Source organism: Phaenicophaeus curvirostris, chromosome 8, assembly GCF_032191515.1.
Source record: "Phaenicophaeus curvirostris isolate KB17595 chromosome 8, BPBGC_Pcur_1.0, whole genome shotgun sequence".
Taxonomy (NCBI): Eukaryota; Metazoa; Chordata; class Aves; order Cuculiformes; family Cuculidae; genus Phaenicophaeus; species Phaenicophaeus curvirostris.
In genome coordinates, this window is record NC_091399.1 from 3563345 (window position 1) to 3577809 (window position 14465).

General features: G+C 43.1%; 1 protein-coding gene across 2 annotated transcripts in view; it reads left to right on the forward strand.

Annotated features, from left to right (window-relative positions):
* The first annotated feature begins 1551 nt into the window (after window positions 1-1551).
* Window positions 1552-14465, forward strand: part of ABCD3 (ATP binding cassette subfamily D member 3) — a 33825-nt gene continuing 20911 nt past the window's right edge. For both annotated transcript variants that reach the window (XM_069862131.1, XM_069862132.1), the window contains exon 1: window positions 1552-1679. In XM_069862131.1, the coding sequence (XP_069718232.1) occupies window positions 1567-1679 (113 nt within the window). In that variant the 5' untranslated portion in view covers window positions 1552-1566. The remainder of the gene's footprint in view (window positions 1680-14465) is intronic.

Sequence of the window (14465 nt, forward strand, 5' to 3'; positions counted from 1 at the left end):
CTGGAGCACCTCCCATACAGGACAGGCTGAGAGAGTTGGGGTTGTTCAGCTTGGAGAAGAGAAGGCTCTGAGGAGAACCTAGAGCAGCCTCCCAGTACCTGAAGAGGCAACAAGGAAGCTGGGGAGGGACTGTTTTCAAAGGCTTGTGGTGATAGAACTGGGGGCAATGGTCATAAACTGGAGAGGGGCAGATGTAGACTAGACATAAGGGGGAATTTCTACACTATGAGACTGGTGAGGCACTCGCACATGTTGCCCAGTGAAGCTGTGGCTGCCCCATTCCTGGAGGTGTTCAAGGCCGGGTTGGATGGGCCTTGGGCAGCCTAATCTAGTGGGATGTCCCTGCCCATAGCAGGGGCATTGGAACTGGATGATCTTTAAGGTCCCTTTCAACCAAAACCATTCTATGATTCTTTGATTCTATGAATACAGATGAAGAAAATAACACACATAACTGTAGGATTTAAATGATCTGCTAAGATTACAGCAAGTACTGCCTGCCAATCAGCGAACACCTATGATTCTTTGTGAAATTGGTCCTCTTTTAGATTCACAGTTTCTTTAGCTTAAAGCACGTAACACTATAAGGTATCCAAGATTATACAACCACCATTTATCATTTCCCTGGACTCATACAGCTGACAACTCACTGCACCCTATGAAAGTCAGTCCTGGCAGCTCCTCTTATGGCCATAAAAATCATTATAGAGTCATAGAATACTTCAGGTTGGAAGATCATCCATCCTTAAAGATCATCCAGTTCCAACACACCTGCCATGGACAGGGACACCTCCCACTAGTGAGAGCTGCCCAAGGCCCATCCAGCCTGGCGTTAAACACCTTCAGGGACAGGGCAGCCACAGCTTCCCTGGGCAACGTGTGCCAGCGCCTCACCACCCTCATCATGAGGAAATTCCTCATGTCTAGTCTAAATCTGTCGACCTCCAGTTCATATCTGTTCCCTGTTGTCCTATCACCACAAGCCTTTGTAAACAGTCCCTCCCCAGCTTTCTTGTCGCCTCTTCAGGTACTGAAAAGGCTGCTCTAGGTTGTCCTCGAATCCTTCTCTTCTCCAGGCTGAACAACCCCAACTCTCTCAGCCTGTCCTCATAGCAGAGGTGCTCCAGCCCTCTGATCATCTTTGTAGCCTCCTCTGGACCCGTTCCAACAGCTCCATCTCCTTCTTATGTTGCGATTCCAGAACTGGACACAGTACTCCAGATGAGATCTCACAAGAGAGGAACAGAGGGGCAGAATCCCCTCCCTCGCCCTGCTGGACACGCTTCTTCTAATGCAGCCCAGGACACCGTTGGCCGCCTGGGCTGCGAGCGCACGTCGCCGGCTCACGTCGAGCGTCTCACCGCCCAGCCCCGCCAGTCCGCCTCCGCAGGGCCGCTCTCAGAGCGGAGCTCCCACCGCTGCCCCGCGCCGTCCCGGCTCCCCGCCCGCCCCGTCCCGTGCTCCGCGCGGCGGCCCCGCCCCGGGGAGGTGCCGGCGGCCGCGAGCCCCGCCCCGCCCGGCCCGTCCCGGCATCCCCCGCTCGGCCGCGCTGGGCTGCGGTTCACGATGGCCGCCTACAGCAAGTACCTGACCGCGCACCGCTCCGCCGTGGCCGGGGCCGCCGCCGCCTGCGCGCTCCTCTGCCTGCTCAGCAAGCGGCGGGCGGCGGCGCAGCACGGGTGAGCGGGGGGAGCCGGGGCCGGGGGAGAGGGGCCGGGCCGGGGCCGCTCCGGCGGGCACCCACCCGCCCTGACGCTCGGTGATGTTCGGGTTCTCCGTTCTCCTGGCTGTGACTCGGCACTGGCGAGGCCGCACCTCGAACACGGTGTTCAGTTCTGGGCCCCTCGCTACGAGAAGGTTGTTGAGGCTCTGGAGCGAGTCCAGGGAAGAGCGACAAAGCTGGTGAAGGGACTGGAGAACAAGTCTTAGGAGATGCGGCTGAGAGAGCTGGGGTTGTTTAGTCTGGAGAAGAGGAGGCTGAAGGGAGACCTCATTGCTCCTTACAACTCCCTGAAAGGAGGTTGTAGAGAGGAGGGTGCTGGCCTCTTCTCCCAAGTGACAGGGGACAGGACAAGGGACAATGGCCTCAAGCTCCACCAAGGGAGGTTCAGACTGGATATCAGGAAAAAAATTTTCACGGGAAGGGTCATTGGGTACTGGAACAGGCTGCCCAGGGAGGTGGTTGAGTCACCTTCCCTGGAGGTGTTTAAAAGACCGGTAGACAAGGTGCTCAGGGGCATGGTCTAGTGTTTGATAGGAATGGCTGGACTTGATTATCCAAAAGGTCTTTTCCAGCCTGGTGATTCTGTGATTCTATGATAGGTCAGGTTCCAGGGATGTCTCAGGACACCCTATTTGCAAACCGTGGGCCGCAATGGTGGCTGTGACCCCTCCAGGGACAGGGACAGCAAATCCAAAGGGGTTGATGCTTCCTCTTAGGATGTTTTTGTGGTACAAGGTGTGCATCTGCTAATCTCTTGAGAACCCCTTGGGTACCATAAAGAGTGACAAATGAGGAATATGCCTCAGACTCAATCATTTTGTGATTTTAGCCTGTTTGCTCAATAATCTGCAGCCAGGTATCCACAGATGGAGGATGTTATGGTAGTACAGTTAGATATTGTGTAGCTGCTGCACTTATCCCCGTACTAGGTCTTGACTTAGTCAACAGACTTAAGTAATAGCATAACAGCGATTAAGCAACAATCCAGTTTTATTTTGCCTAGTTCATTTCATAGACATGTGTCATGGTTTGGCTCCAGCTGGCAGCTGAGCACCAGGCAGGTTCTAGCTCACCTTCCCTTTGCAAGGAGAGGAGAGTGAAAAAAACTAAAATGTGTGGGCTGAAGTAAAGCCGGTTTAGTGGGACAGCAAAAAGGAGAGAGAATAAGAGTAGTAATAAGGATAGAATATAGAAAATGAGTGATGTGCAATACGATTGCTCACCACCCGATGATCGAAGCCCATCACCATTCAGTGGTCGCCTTCCCCCCAGCCAGGTCCCTCAGTTTATATATTGAGCATGACATTATATGACATGGAATCCCCCTTTGGCCATCTTGGGGTAACTATCCCGTCTCTTCTACCTCTCAGCTTTTCATGGGCAGAGCATGGGAAGCTGCAAAGTCCTTGACTTAGGATAAACACTGCTTATGCTGATGGTTTTAGTTGTTGCTATCAACTTTATTCTCATACTAAATCCAAAACAGAGCACTATATCAGCTACTGGGAAGAAAATTAACTCTGTCTCAGCCAAAACCAGCACAACATAGTATCTTAAAGAACCTCATGAAGTTAGGTAACTTTGTCATATAACCTGTCAGAAACTGATATGCTGCCAGCAGTTCATGAATCTACTCCCTTACATTGTTTTCACAAGAGCAGAAACAAGAAGATCCCAAACTAGTGCTGAGAGTTACTTTTCTATCAGACTCTCAAGGAGGGATGGTATTTTTCAGTTATCTCTCTTATTTAGTGAAATACCATTGTAAAAAAGGAAAAAAGCTATATAGAACGGCATAAAAATTATCAACTGGAAGAGATACTGGCAGCGTAGTGCAAGATTTTTGTACTTCATATATTATAAAGGTGTTTGTAAGAAAGGCTAGGCCATACAGATGTTCCAGGAGCATCTACATTTTAATTCAGATCAAGAGTATTCTTTTAAAGTGAATCTTCCACTTGTCCATGCTTACCTTGCTCTTCCTTTATTGGGGAGTGATCTTGGAGCACCTGAACTAGATTACGTTCAGACTGGTGCATGTGTTCAAATGTAAATGCAAGTCCAGGGTAGTTTTGAAGTGCATTTAGTGTATTTCCACTACTAGGAGCATTCAGTTCACAGGAGCAGGCTAGAACTTGTTCAGAGTAATCTCCTGATCCCTGAAATAAATACAGTGTGGATTCTGTGTTGTCCCCATAAACTATTTTGCTTGCAAATCTTCTGATGTTGCTCTGCAGGACTTGACAATGGCAATGCATCTGTTAGCTTGGGAGTCAGTACACTGAAAGTAAGCATTAGCCTTAATGCTGAATACTGTATTTAGAATGAATCCTTCTGGTGTGAATCTTCAGGTTTGCCAGTTACAATGTTAAAAATCCGAGGCATTGGTATGTGTTAGGTGGACCAAACACTGTAGCAATGTCAGTGAGAACTGGAAAGTGGATATAATTAATGAATTATTTTCTGGTTAATTCAGTAGTTGAATGGAGTTGAGAGGGCCTGGCCCGATCTATCCCTTTTCCTCTGTCTGTACTGCAGTCTTTCTGATCCCTCACCCTTTGTTGCTGCAATCTTCCTCTCTCAAGCCATTTTGCATTCATAGATCTATTAGAAATGCAGTTCCTAAATAAAGTACCATGCTTGCAAACTTGGTTGTTCCACTTGTGCATGTGTGTTGCTTTATGCTTTTGAGTCCCCGGACAACTTAGATCCTATTTACTACTGGTGCTGTATTGTGGCCATATATTCCAAACATCCAACTTTCAGTTGTTTCAGTAATAGCTGTGCTGATGCTTGAATGCTATTTTTGAGGATGGTTTTTGCCTACTGGTTGTCATTCTTGTCTCTGTGTTTCCCTGTGAGGCAAACCTTGCCAGGAACCTTACAGAATGCTACCTATCAAGACTAGGCAGTAGGTAAGCTGTGTTGCCTCTGCCACCAGCCTAGGCAAAAACATCTAGTCATTACCATTGCCTCATCCTCCTTTAGTCTCAGCTCATGTATCATTCATTTCTTAATGCTTCATTGCTAATGTAAATTATAGCTTACTTTTGGAGAGGATTGTCATTGTGCCAAATCTTTACATATTCCAGCATACTTGTGTTGGTGTATGGTGCTGACATAATAACAAGTGGTAAACCTTTGTGTAGTAATGATAAAAATCTGCAGGGCCTGGTGTACCCTGTGATTCCCCTGTTGTGTATCTCTCTGCCTTATTGGGAAGAGGGAAAAGTTGAGCGAGTATGGCTGTCCTATATTTATTTACTTATTCCGACGGAGAAGAATTTCGCTTGCAGTCTCAGTAGTCTGGAAGAAGACTGGTAGTGTACCTGCTCCCAAGGTTGACTGAGTAAAGTGTGTGAAGAACAGTGGTGATTTTGTTTTAAGTGTGTGGATTCCTTTGTTCTCCTTGGTATATAATGCCTGAAAATGTTGTGTCCTATTAGTGTGAGATGAATTTCAGCTTCTTGAATTCTGGAAGGTGAAATTCTAGTTTTACACTTCCTAAGGGCAAAAGTGAATGTTGCAGATGAATATAAACAGCAAAGTACTGGCCTTAATATTCAAGTGAAGTGATTAGTGCAACTGTAGACTTTACCTGTGAAACATCCTCCTTCTTCACATAGTTTATTTAAGAACACGCACTTAAGTATTTATGCTTATACATACTTTATGTTCAAAATAAGATATACTGTTATATCATGTTTTCCTGGAATAAGTGAGTCTATTCTGTCTATTTTATGTCCTTTTTTAAAGCATTGCTGGCATGTCAGCCTCGTTCAGTATCACTGTTCAGTATCGCTGCTGGTCAAAGTTGAAAAGGAAAATAACATACAAATTAAAAAAAAATACAGTTAAAACAATCTTCTTTTAGTAAATCAAATATGTTTGAATGTGCAACAAAAAATTGATGTTACACAGACTTTTCATATTGTGTGTGTTAATTTTCATATAGAATAATAAGTTACAGAAATGATAGCAGGAAGGAAAGAAGAGGCAACTTTCACCTACTTTTCTGCTGTCAGACAATAGAGGCAAGGTCTGGGACAACTATCAAATAGTAATGTATGACTAATTAAGCTGTATATGTTATGCTAACTTGCCTTAGTAGGTCAAAGATCACTTAATTAGCGCTAGCTGGATTAGTCACAGATGTTCTTCTCTGAGAGCTATTACATCGCTCATCAGATTTGCGGAATTGAGAGGTGGTATCGCTTGCAGGTTACAATATATTTTAACCACAGCTTTCTAAAGGATTCTGCAAAATACAACAGCATAGAACTGTTTGCTTATAGTAACTTGTTAGTATTCCATCTTACTTCATTGGAGTAAAGCATGGAAAGAAAAATGCACGATTTCTCCATTTGAGTAGCTCTCCTCAAAGTTTGTTTCCTTGGAAAAACTTCACTTCTTCTTGGGAAGGATGAACTTGTTACGTGTAAATGCAGTTTTGAATTCATTTGTAGTATTTGGGGTTTTTAGAATGATAAGAAGTTGTCTTGTTTGAGAGATTACATTATCCTGGGTATGTGATGCAGGAAAAAGAATCATGAATTTGATCCATCGAGTTCTGTTTCTGCACACAAAAGTGACTCCAGCACTGAAAATCAGTGTTTTGACAGTTGAAAATGTTGATTCGATTTGGGGAAATGTCTCATAAAATCTATTTTAAAGACCAGTGGTTCTTTTTTTCCACCCACTTTTGAGTATTAGAAAAAGATTTATAGAGTGGAAGAAGGAAGGGAAGCCAGCAGAAGTTGGATCAGTATTTGTACTTTGTTCCCTGCTGATTAAAAGCAAGAGAAAAGTTGAATGTCCAAAACTTTGTCACTGAGCAAGGTCTGGAAAGACTGATATTTTAAATGGATTTTTTAAGCAATAAAAAGCATTGAAATAAAACTTTGAAGTAATCCTTACTATTTCCATAAATGATGCATTTTGCTGTAATACAAGTTCTGTCTGGTTGTGTGCAAACACAACAAATGTTTCTCTTTTTAACAGCTGCTGTTACTAGTGGATAACAGTTTGCTATGATTGACTATTTTAATTGAATGTGAATAGTCTCAATATTACTGGCAATGCATGACTGGGAGTTGTAGTCCATATTTGCACCATTTTTAAAACAAAAAAAATGGCCAAAATTGTTGGAATGCTCAACCCTCTTCACTCCTCTATCTGCCAACCTTTACATTTCTGCTTCTCCAATTTGGTTGTCCTAAACAAGACATTAAGCCCATATTAAATATAAATGCACAAAAAGGATTGTACAAGGAAAAAAAGCCTTTCATATGCAACATATGTAAAATAAAATGGAGTTATATGTTACCTTTCATCCACAAAAATCTAATCCCTTGTCTGTTTTATGAGCTTTGTCTTGAGTATTACACATTACTCTTCAAACAAGAAGCAGCAGAGTATTTGCTTAAGATTTCATTCCTTCAGAAATAAAACCTTAAAAAGCGTATTACATAAAGGAGCTGGATATTGTCCACTACCCCTCTAGCGAGAAGTGTCCCAGAATATCCTTGTAGTTTGAAGCGCAGGACTTGCACATTTGGAGAATGAACTTAGATTATTTTCCAAAAGAAGGTGTTTAACTCATGCAGCTTTCTGCTGCAAGAAGGGACTGAAAAGAATAATAAGAGGTGGTTAGGGCAAAGAGTTTGGAACTGCAAGATTGGGGAAGGGGAAGGAACAGAATGGACTTGATAGGAAGGAATTTGTAGTATATGGTAAGGAAGCAAAATAAAAGTTGTTAGAATCTGCTTCTAGACACACTTGCCTTTCCTATCATAGAATGGTTTGGGTTGGAAGGGAGCTTAAAGAGCACCCAGTTCCAACCCCCTGTCATGGGCAGGGACACCTCCCACCAGACTGGGCATCTCAAGGTCCCATCCAGCCTGGCCTTGAACACCTCCAGGGATGTTGCAACCACAGCTTCCCGGGGCAACTTGTGCCAGAGCCTCTCCACCCTCATTGTGAAGATTTTCTTCCTAATGTCTAATCTAAATCTTCCCCTCTCCAATTTAAACCCATTCACCTTCATCCTATCACTCTATGCCTTTGTCAGTTATCCCTCCCCTGCGTACTCATACACCCTCTTCAGGTACTGGAAAGGTATAATAAGGTATTCTCAGAATCTTCTCTTTTCCGGGCTGAACAACCCCAACTCTTTCAGCCTATTTTCATAGCATAGATGCTCCAGAGCTCTGATCATCTTTGTGGCCTCCTCTGGACCTGTTTCAACAGCTCCATCTCCTTCTCTACGTTGAGGATTCCAGAACTGGACACAATACTGCAGGTGGGGTCTCATGAGAGCAGAGTAGAGGGGCAGAATCACCTGCCTTGACCTGCTGGGCACACTTCTTTTGGTACAGCCCATGATACAGTTTGCTTTTTGGGCTGCAAACGGACATTGCTGGCTCATGTCGAGCTTCTTATCAACAAGCACCCCCAAGTCCTTCTGTGCAGGGCTGGTCTCAATCTTGTCATCCCCCATCCTGTACGGAACCTGGGGAATGCCCCAACCCAGATGTAAGACCTTGCCCTTGGCCTTGTTGAACCTCCTGGTTCAAGGCCCACTTCTCCATCTCATCCAGGTCCCTCTGAGTGACATCATGTCCTTCTGGCATGACAACTGCAAACTTGCTGAGGGTGCACTCAATCTTGCTATCTTTATCATTGATGAAGGTATTGAACAGCACTGGTCCCAGTATGGATCCCTGAGGGACACCACTTGTCATGGATCTCTGTGTGGACATGGAGCCATTGACCACTACTCTCTGAATGTGACCATCCAACCAATTCCTTATCCACCTAACAGTCCACCCACCAAATCCATCTCTCTCCAATTAAGAGAGAAGCATGTTGTGGGGGACCGTGTCAAAAGCTTTGCAGAAGTCCAGATAGATCACATCTGTTGGTTTTCCTGTGTACACTGTTGTGGTTACCCTATCATAGAAAGCCACTAGATTGGTCAGGCAGGACTTGCCCTTGGTGAAGCTGTGCTGTCTGCCTCTAGTCACCTCCCTGTCCTCCATGTGCTTTAGCAGAGCTTCTAGGAGGATCTGTTCCATGATCTTTCCAGGCACAGAGGTGACGCTGGCGGGTTTTTAATTTCCAGGGTCATCTTTTCTACCCATCTTAAAAACAGAGTCACTGTTACCCTTCTTCCAGTCACCAGGGACTTCTCCATGCCTGATTTCCTACATCTGGGGACTGAGCGCTCTTGTGCTTTATGGAAAGCATCCTTAAATATTTGCCAGCTCTGTTCTGCTCCCTTGCTCCTGAGGACCATATCCCAGGGGATCCTACTGACTAACTCCTTGAAGAGCTGGAAGTCTGCTTTCCTGAAGTTTAGGGTCCTGACTATATTTCTTGCCTGTCCCATATCCCTCAGGATCTTGAACTCTACCAGTGCGTAATCACTGTGGCCCAGGCTGCCTGCAATCTTGATGTCACTGATGAGCTCATTTGCATTAGCCATCATTAGGTCTAGTATTGCATCCCCTCAAGTAGGGGTGTCAATTACCTTGGTTAAGAAATTATCTTTGGTGTACTCTAGGAGTCTCCTGGATTGCCTACAGCTTGCTGTGCTCCTTTTCCAGCATATGTCAGGGTGGTTGAAATCCCACAGTAGGATGAGAGCTTGTGAGTGTGAAGCCTCCTGCAGCGGGGGAAGAGGGTGTTATCGGTAGGGTCTCCTTGATCAGGTGGCCTGTAGTATATACCAACCGCAAGGTTCCTTTTGTTGCCTTGGTCTTTTATTCTGACCCATAAGCTTTTGACCTGTTCGTGGCTACTCTTCAAGGACAGCTCTTCACAGTCTATTCGCTTTCTGGTATAGAGGGCAACGCCTCCACCTCTTCTTCCAGATCTGTCCCTTCTGAACAGGCTGGAGCCATCAATTGCCACACTCCAGTCATGGGATTTGTCTCACCAAGTTTCAGTAATGGCAACCAGATCATAGCTTTCTAGCAGCACGGTAGCTTCCAGCTCCTCCTATTTGTTCACCCAGGCATATCCATTAGCATCCAAGAAGAGGCTAGAGTCGGGACATTCAATTTTGTATTAAATGAATTTATGAAACCCAGGTGTTTGGCATCTTTTTCTGTAAATTAAAAAAACCAAAAACCAACCAAAAAAACATGAGGGGAGAAAACTGTGTGCTTGGGCTTTAAAGGTTAGACATGATTAAAGCAAGGGGAAAGAGGCTCATTTGAGTTCAGAGAGGTCAACAGAGTTGTTGACACTGTATCAAATAGGATTTTACACAGTCTTAGGTGACACAGGAGCTCTGCACTTGCCCGTGTTATGTTTCCTCAGCCTTTTTCTTCTGATAGAGTGGAAGTAGATGGTCTGCTTGTATCATTGGCTGGACCACCCATGAACCTGCAGTTTGGCAGTGATTGGTACAAGTACAATCAGAAACAATAGACACGTGTTCAAACATTTAGAGGTACTTTCAGATGTAACACTGAAGTTTAAATATAGCAACTAGCAGTTGTAACTTGAAGCAATTAATGCATTTTTATTCTGGTTTTAGGAATATTTAGGGTGTTATTCTCTTTTGTTGGTTTGCCTCATTTCTTTAGGTTCTGAAGATGTTTGGGTGAGCCTGTTAGTGAACTTCGCATGAAGGGACCTGTTCTAGCAGAGCCTCCGCTGACTGTTTGGCAAGAAGGGTGACATTACATTGCACATTAATAGACTGTTTCCATGTATGTAGAAGCTTTAAAGGGAACCTGAACTGCTCTGTGGAAAGGTAGCATGTGTCAAAAAATAAAAAAAAAAAAAAAGAAAATCTCTACACAACTACATTAAAGTAGGTCTATCCAGAACATGAATGTGACTGTTCAATCCTCTACTTGCTGTGTGTGCACTAGCATTTAAGGAAAAAAAAAAAAAGCAAAACATACAGATAGAATTACTAGATAATGCATCTAAACTCTGATCTTGTAGAAAAGCCTGCCTGGGGCTCAGAAACCCTGTATTCAGCTGGAGGCTATGGAGACAGGAGGAACCAGATGACTCAGCCCTACTCCTAGCATTCAAACTGCCTTTGCTTTGGACCTAGGTAGTTAATTAGTGGTTTCATTCTTATTAAGTAGCATGAAATGATTGCTCTGTAAGCCAAGATCTAGTGGGAAGTACATGTAACATTGTGAAACTATTCTTTTTCACTTTGTAGGGAACTAGGTAGAAGTCTTTTTCCACTCTTACCTATGAAGGAGAGCTCCAGCCACAGCTCAGACCAGAGCACAACCTTATGGAAAAACTAATAGCTCTGAGGTTTTTCGTAATGTTACTTTGTGACCAAGATGCAGACTTCTATTGAAAGGTAGAACTTCCTCTACAACAGTTCTGTTTGTAGAAACTGTTTGAGCTTTAGCAGCGCAGAGTGATTCAGAGCCCCTGCTTGTAGTGACATAGCTGTCTGTGACCTTCTCAGAGTCCCTGTCTGAGTTGCCTGGATGCATTCCCCTTGCATTATTTTTGGTTATGCTGCAACTAGCCGTCAACCTAGAGCCAAGAAAACACTGCACTTGATTTCCATGTGTGCTCGGGGTGTAGTGTGTAAATGGGCATGCTTTTGGACTATGCCCAGGCTTCTGAGTAAGGTGACTGCCTTTGACCTGAAGTAAATGTACTGCTGCTCTCTATTCCTCTGAGGGGATATGCGCTATGAAGCTGTGTCAACCAGCGAGTGTGCTATGAGCGACACTGTACTTTTCTCACTATAAGTATTTCTTCACGCTGTAACAAGATATGCTGTTGCCTTCCATCTTTAGTAATTTGTTTTGTATTCTGTCTTTATAATGTTGCAATAGTATCTTGGCTGCAAAACTTACTTGAAATAATCGTAAACTGTTACAAAATCTTTTACCTTGTGTGTTTTTTTAAAGCTATGAAAATTGCTTGGTGCCATTCTAGAATGTAAGCTCTGCAAAGTATAAATACATAGATTGCTTAGAGGTGACAGCTCTTTGAAAAGCCCTTATCCCTAAAACAAGTGTTCTTCCTTTGCACTGTATTGAGCAGAATCTATTCATCCTGCTCACAGAAGGAAGGTAGCACGTCCTGAAATGTGCAGCTTTTTTTGCAAGTAAGCACAACATAACATTTTCAAACATTTCTTTCCTCTCCACCCCTGTTCAAACTGGAAGCTTTGCTTATCTCTCTTCATCTGCAGTTCCCTGTTGTTACGCTTAGCTTGGTGTAGATTGCTTCCACTGAACTTTGTTCTGGAAAGAGGCAGTAATCGTTTAACTTTTTCCTGTTTGCTAATAAATACCACAGAACTTGTATTCCTGAGACCTTTCAGTAAGAAGACTAAACAGCCTCTTGAAAGCTTTTCCACGTTTCTCAAATCACTTTCCTCTGTAGTGTTGAGAATGATTCTTTTTGAGTACATTTCTTTAGAGAGAACAGCTTCACTGGTATGGAAATAGAGTTAAACACAAAGACTGAGTGCTGTGACGAACACTTACTTGGGGAATGAAATTTTGTGGTATTATCACCAAGCTTTCTGCCTCCCCCCCTTGCTATTGTGCTGCCCTCGAAGCAGGATCTGCTGCCAAATATAGAGAGTCCTGAAACTCTTTATTAGTTTCCTTAAAATATCTTGCTGGTTTTGGCTGCTCGTATTTCTTAACGTGGGGGGAAAGTGTTTTGTTGTATTGCCTACTGTCTATCAGTTAAGTACTTGCCAATTTACTTTAGTGAGTTGGTATTCATTCCCATGCATGTATGAATGAAAAGACTGGTGTAGTTGTGTCATTCCAGTCCTGATATCTTTTGTCACTTGTTGCATGTATGTTTGCTCTAAAATCTGTGCAGTTGTTACGAGTAGCCCGCAGCATCGGAGATGCAGGGGGGCTGCTGTTTCAACTGTGGTGATCTATGGATGATGTTCTGCTTTTGAAAGTAGAAGTTGACTTATTGATTGCTTCAAAATTTAAACCTGAGACTTTGGAAGTTTGGAGAAAGACTTGACTAATGTAGTAGTAGAAGCTGCTGAATACAGGTGGGGATGTATATAATTAACATTTTTAATGGTTCCATGGACAACTGTAAAGAAACTATGCAGGAATACTTCTTAATTGTTGCTTCATCATGGATTGTCTGTGTTTCTATCCTCATTTTTATGCAAATTAATAGATTTGTCTCAGCATTAGAAATATTGTAATACCACAATTTATCTTACCTTTTTTCTAAATATTGTCTTGTAGCCCTTTTCAAAAACCTCACCACCACCACCCCCCCTTGTGTGTGAAGGCACAAAGGAAGCACAAAAGTCAATCTGTCCGTTATTTACTTGTTAGTTAATGAAGTCTGCTATTTCATTACCCTATTGGCAGATCTTTTTTTCACAACTCCCTGGCAGTAAACTTAGTTTCAATCATCTTTTGTGTGGAAAAACTGAAAAGCAAGCAGATATTGGAGGTGAGTTATAGTAAGTTAAGTGATTTTGCTACACAACTCTGTATTCTGTTGGTACAGTAAGAGCTTGGAAGAAAGCTAGCTTTAATATTTCTACAGGTTTATTATTTCAGAGACATGAATTAGAGTGGTTCAATATGCAGGTTTTTGTGTAGTTTTGAGTAAATATTACTGTATTAATCTGTGCTTGACTCATGCTTTCAAAGTATTCTCTCTGTATTTAAACTGTCATGGTTCAGTTTAATATCACATTGTTATTTTTAAGCTGCAAAGTTAGGCAGTATCATTCTGATTGACATTTCTTTGTGGTATATGCCATACTTTTTTCCTTGACATAAAGTTGTCTTGAATATGTGTTCTTGTAGTCTTATTTTATCACCTAAAGCAAGGTCCTGTATTGTGTTAGTATCTGTAATGTAACTATTGAATTCTTTTTGATAAAATCTAATGCCTCAGGGGAACTGATGGCTGCAAGTAAAAAAAGCAGTTAAAATCCACGGAATGGTAGGAAAAAAATTCCTAGGACTTTCTGATATAGAAGGAAAGGGGGAGAAATTAATGGTGAATGGTCACTTCATGGTTCTGACTTTGAAGTAGAGAGGAACACAAACGTGTTCCCTATAGGGCATGTTTCACATCCCTGCTGAATCAGATGCTACTCCCATTCAAACTGGAAGTTGTTTTTACTTTAAGATCTTTCGTTGTCCCAGCCAGTCCAGCTTCAGCCTCAACACATACTCAGTGAAAGGTTTGATTGTGAGTACCTTGTAATGAAATGAGAGTGACTAAAGATCAAAAGTAGAGCTCTTCTGCAGTTTGATAGTACCTACCTGAATTGTAGTAGTATTGACTGAATAAGCATCTGATGAATTGTACTAACCTAAGCTGTTGTAGCCGTGACCCTACTGCATCACTAAGTCAAGCACCCGTAGCACTTGAACTTAAAGACATTCCTGTGATAATAAGAAGCCCAGTTTAAATTAAAACGGTAAGTGTTGATAGGATATTCACTAAAGTTAACATTGCAGTATAAAGCAGCCTTGTGTTTCTGTTCCAAGCTGTTCCACTGTGCTGTTTGACGCTGGCCCCTGTGCCAGAGTAGTTAATTGCGGTAGGAAGTTGGGACAGCATGTAGCCTTTAATCTTCCTGCACCAGTAAGGCTTGAGATGCTCCAGCATTAAGGAAAGGAGAGGTCTGAAACAGTTGAGAGCTTGAATCTATTCCAAACGTTAGAGCTCTCTGCTGTAACCAAATAGCCTTGTTGTATTCGTGCTGACTAATTGAGGGTGTTATTTAGTC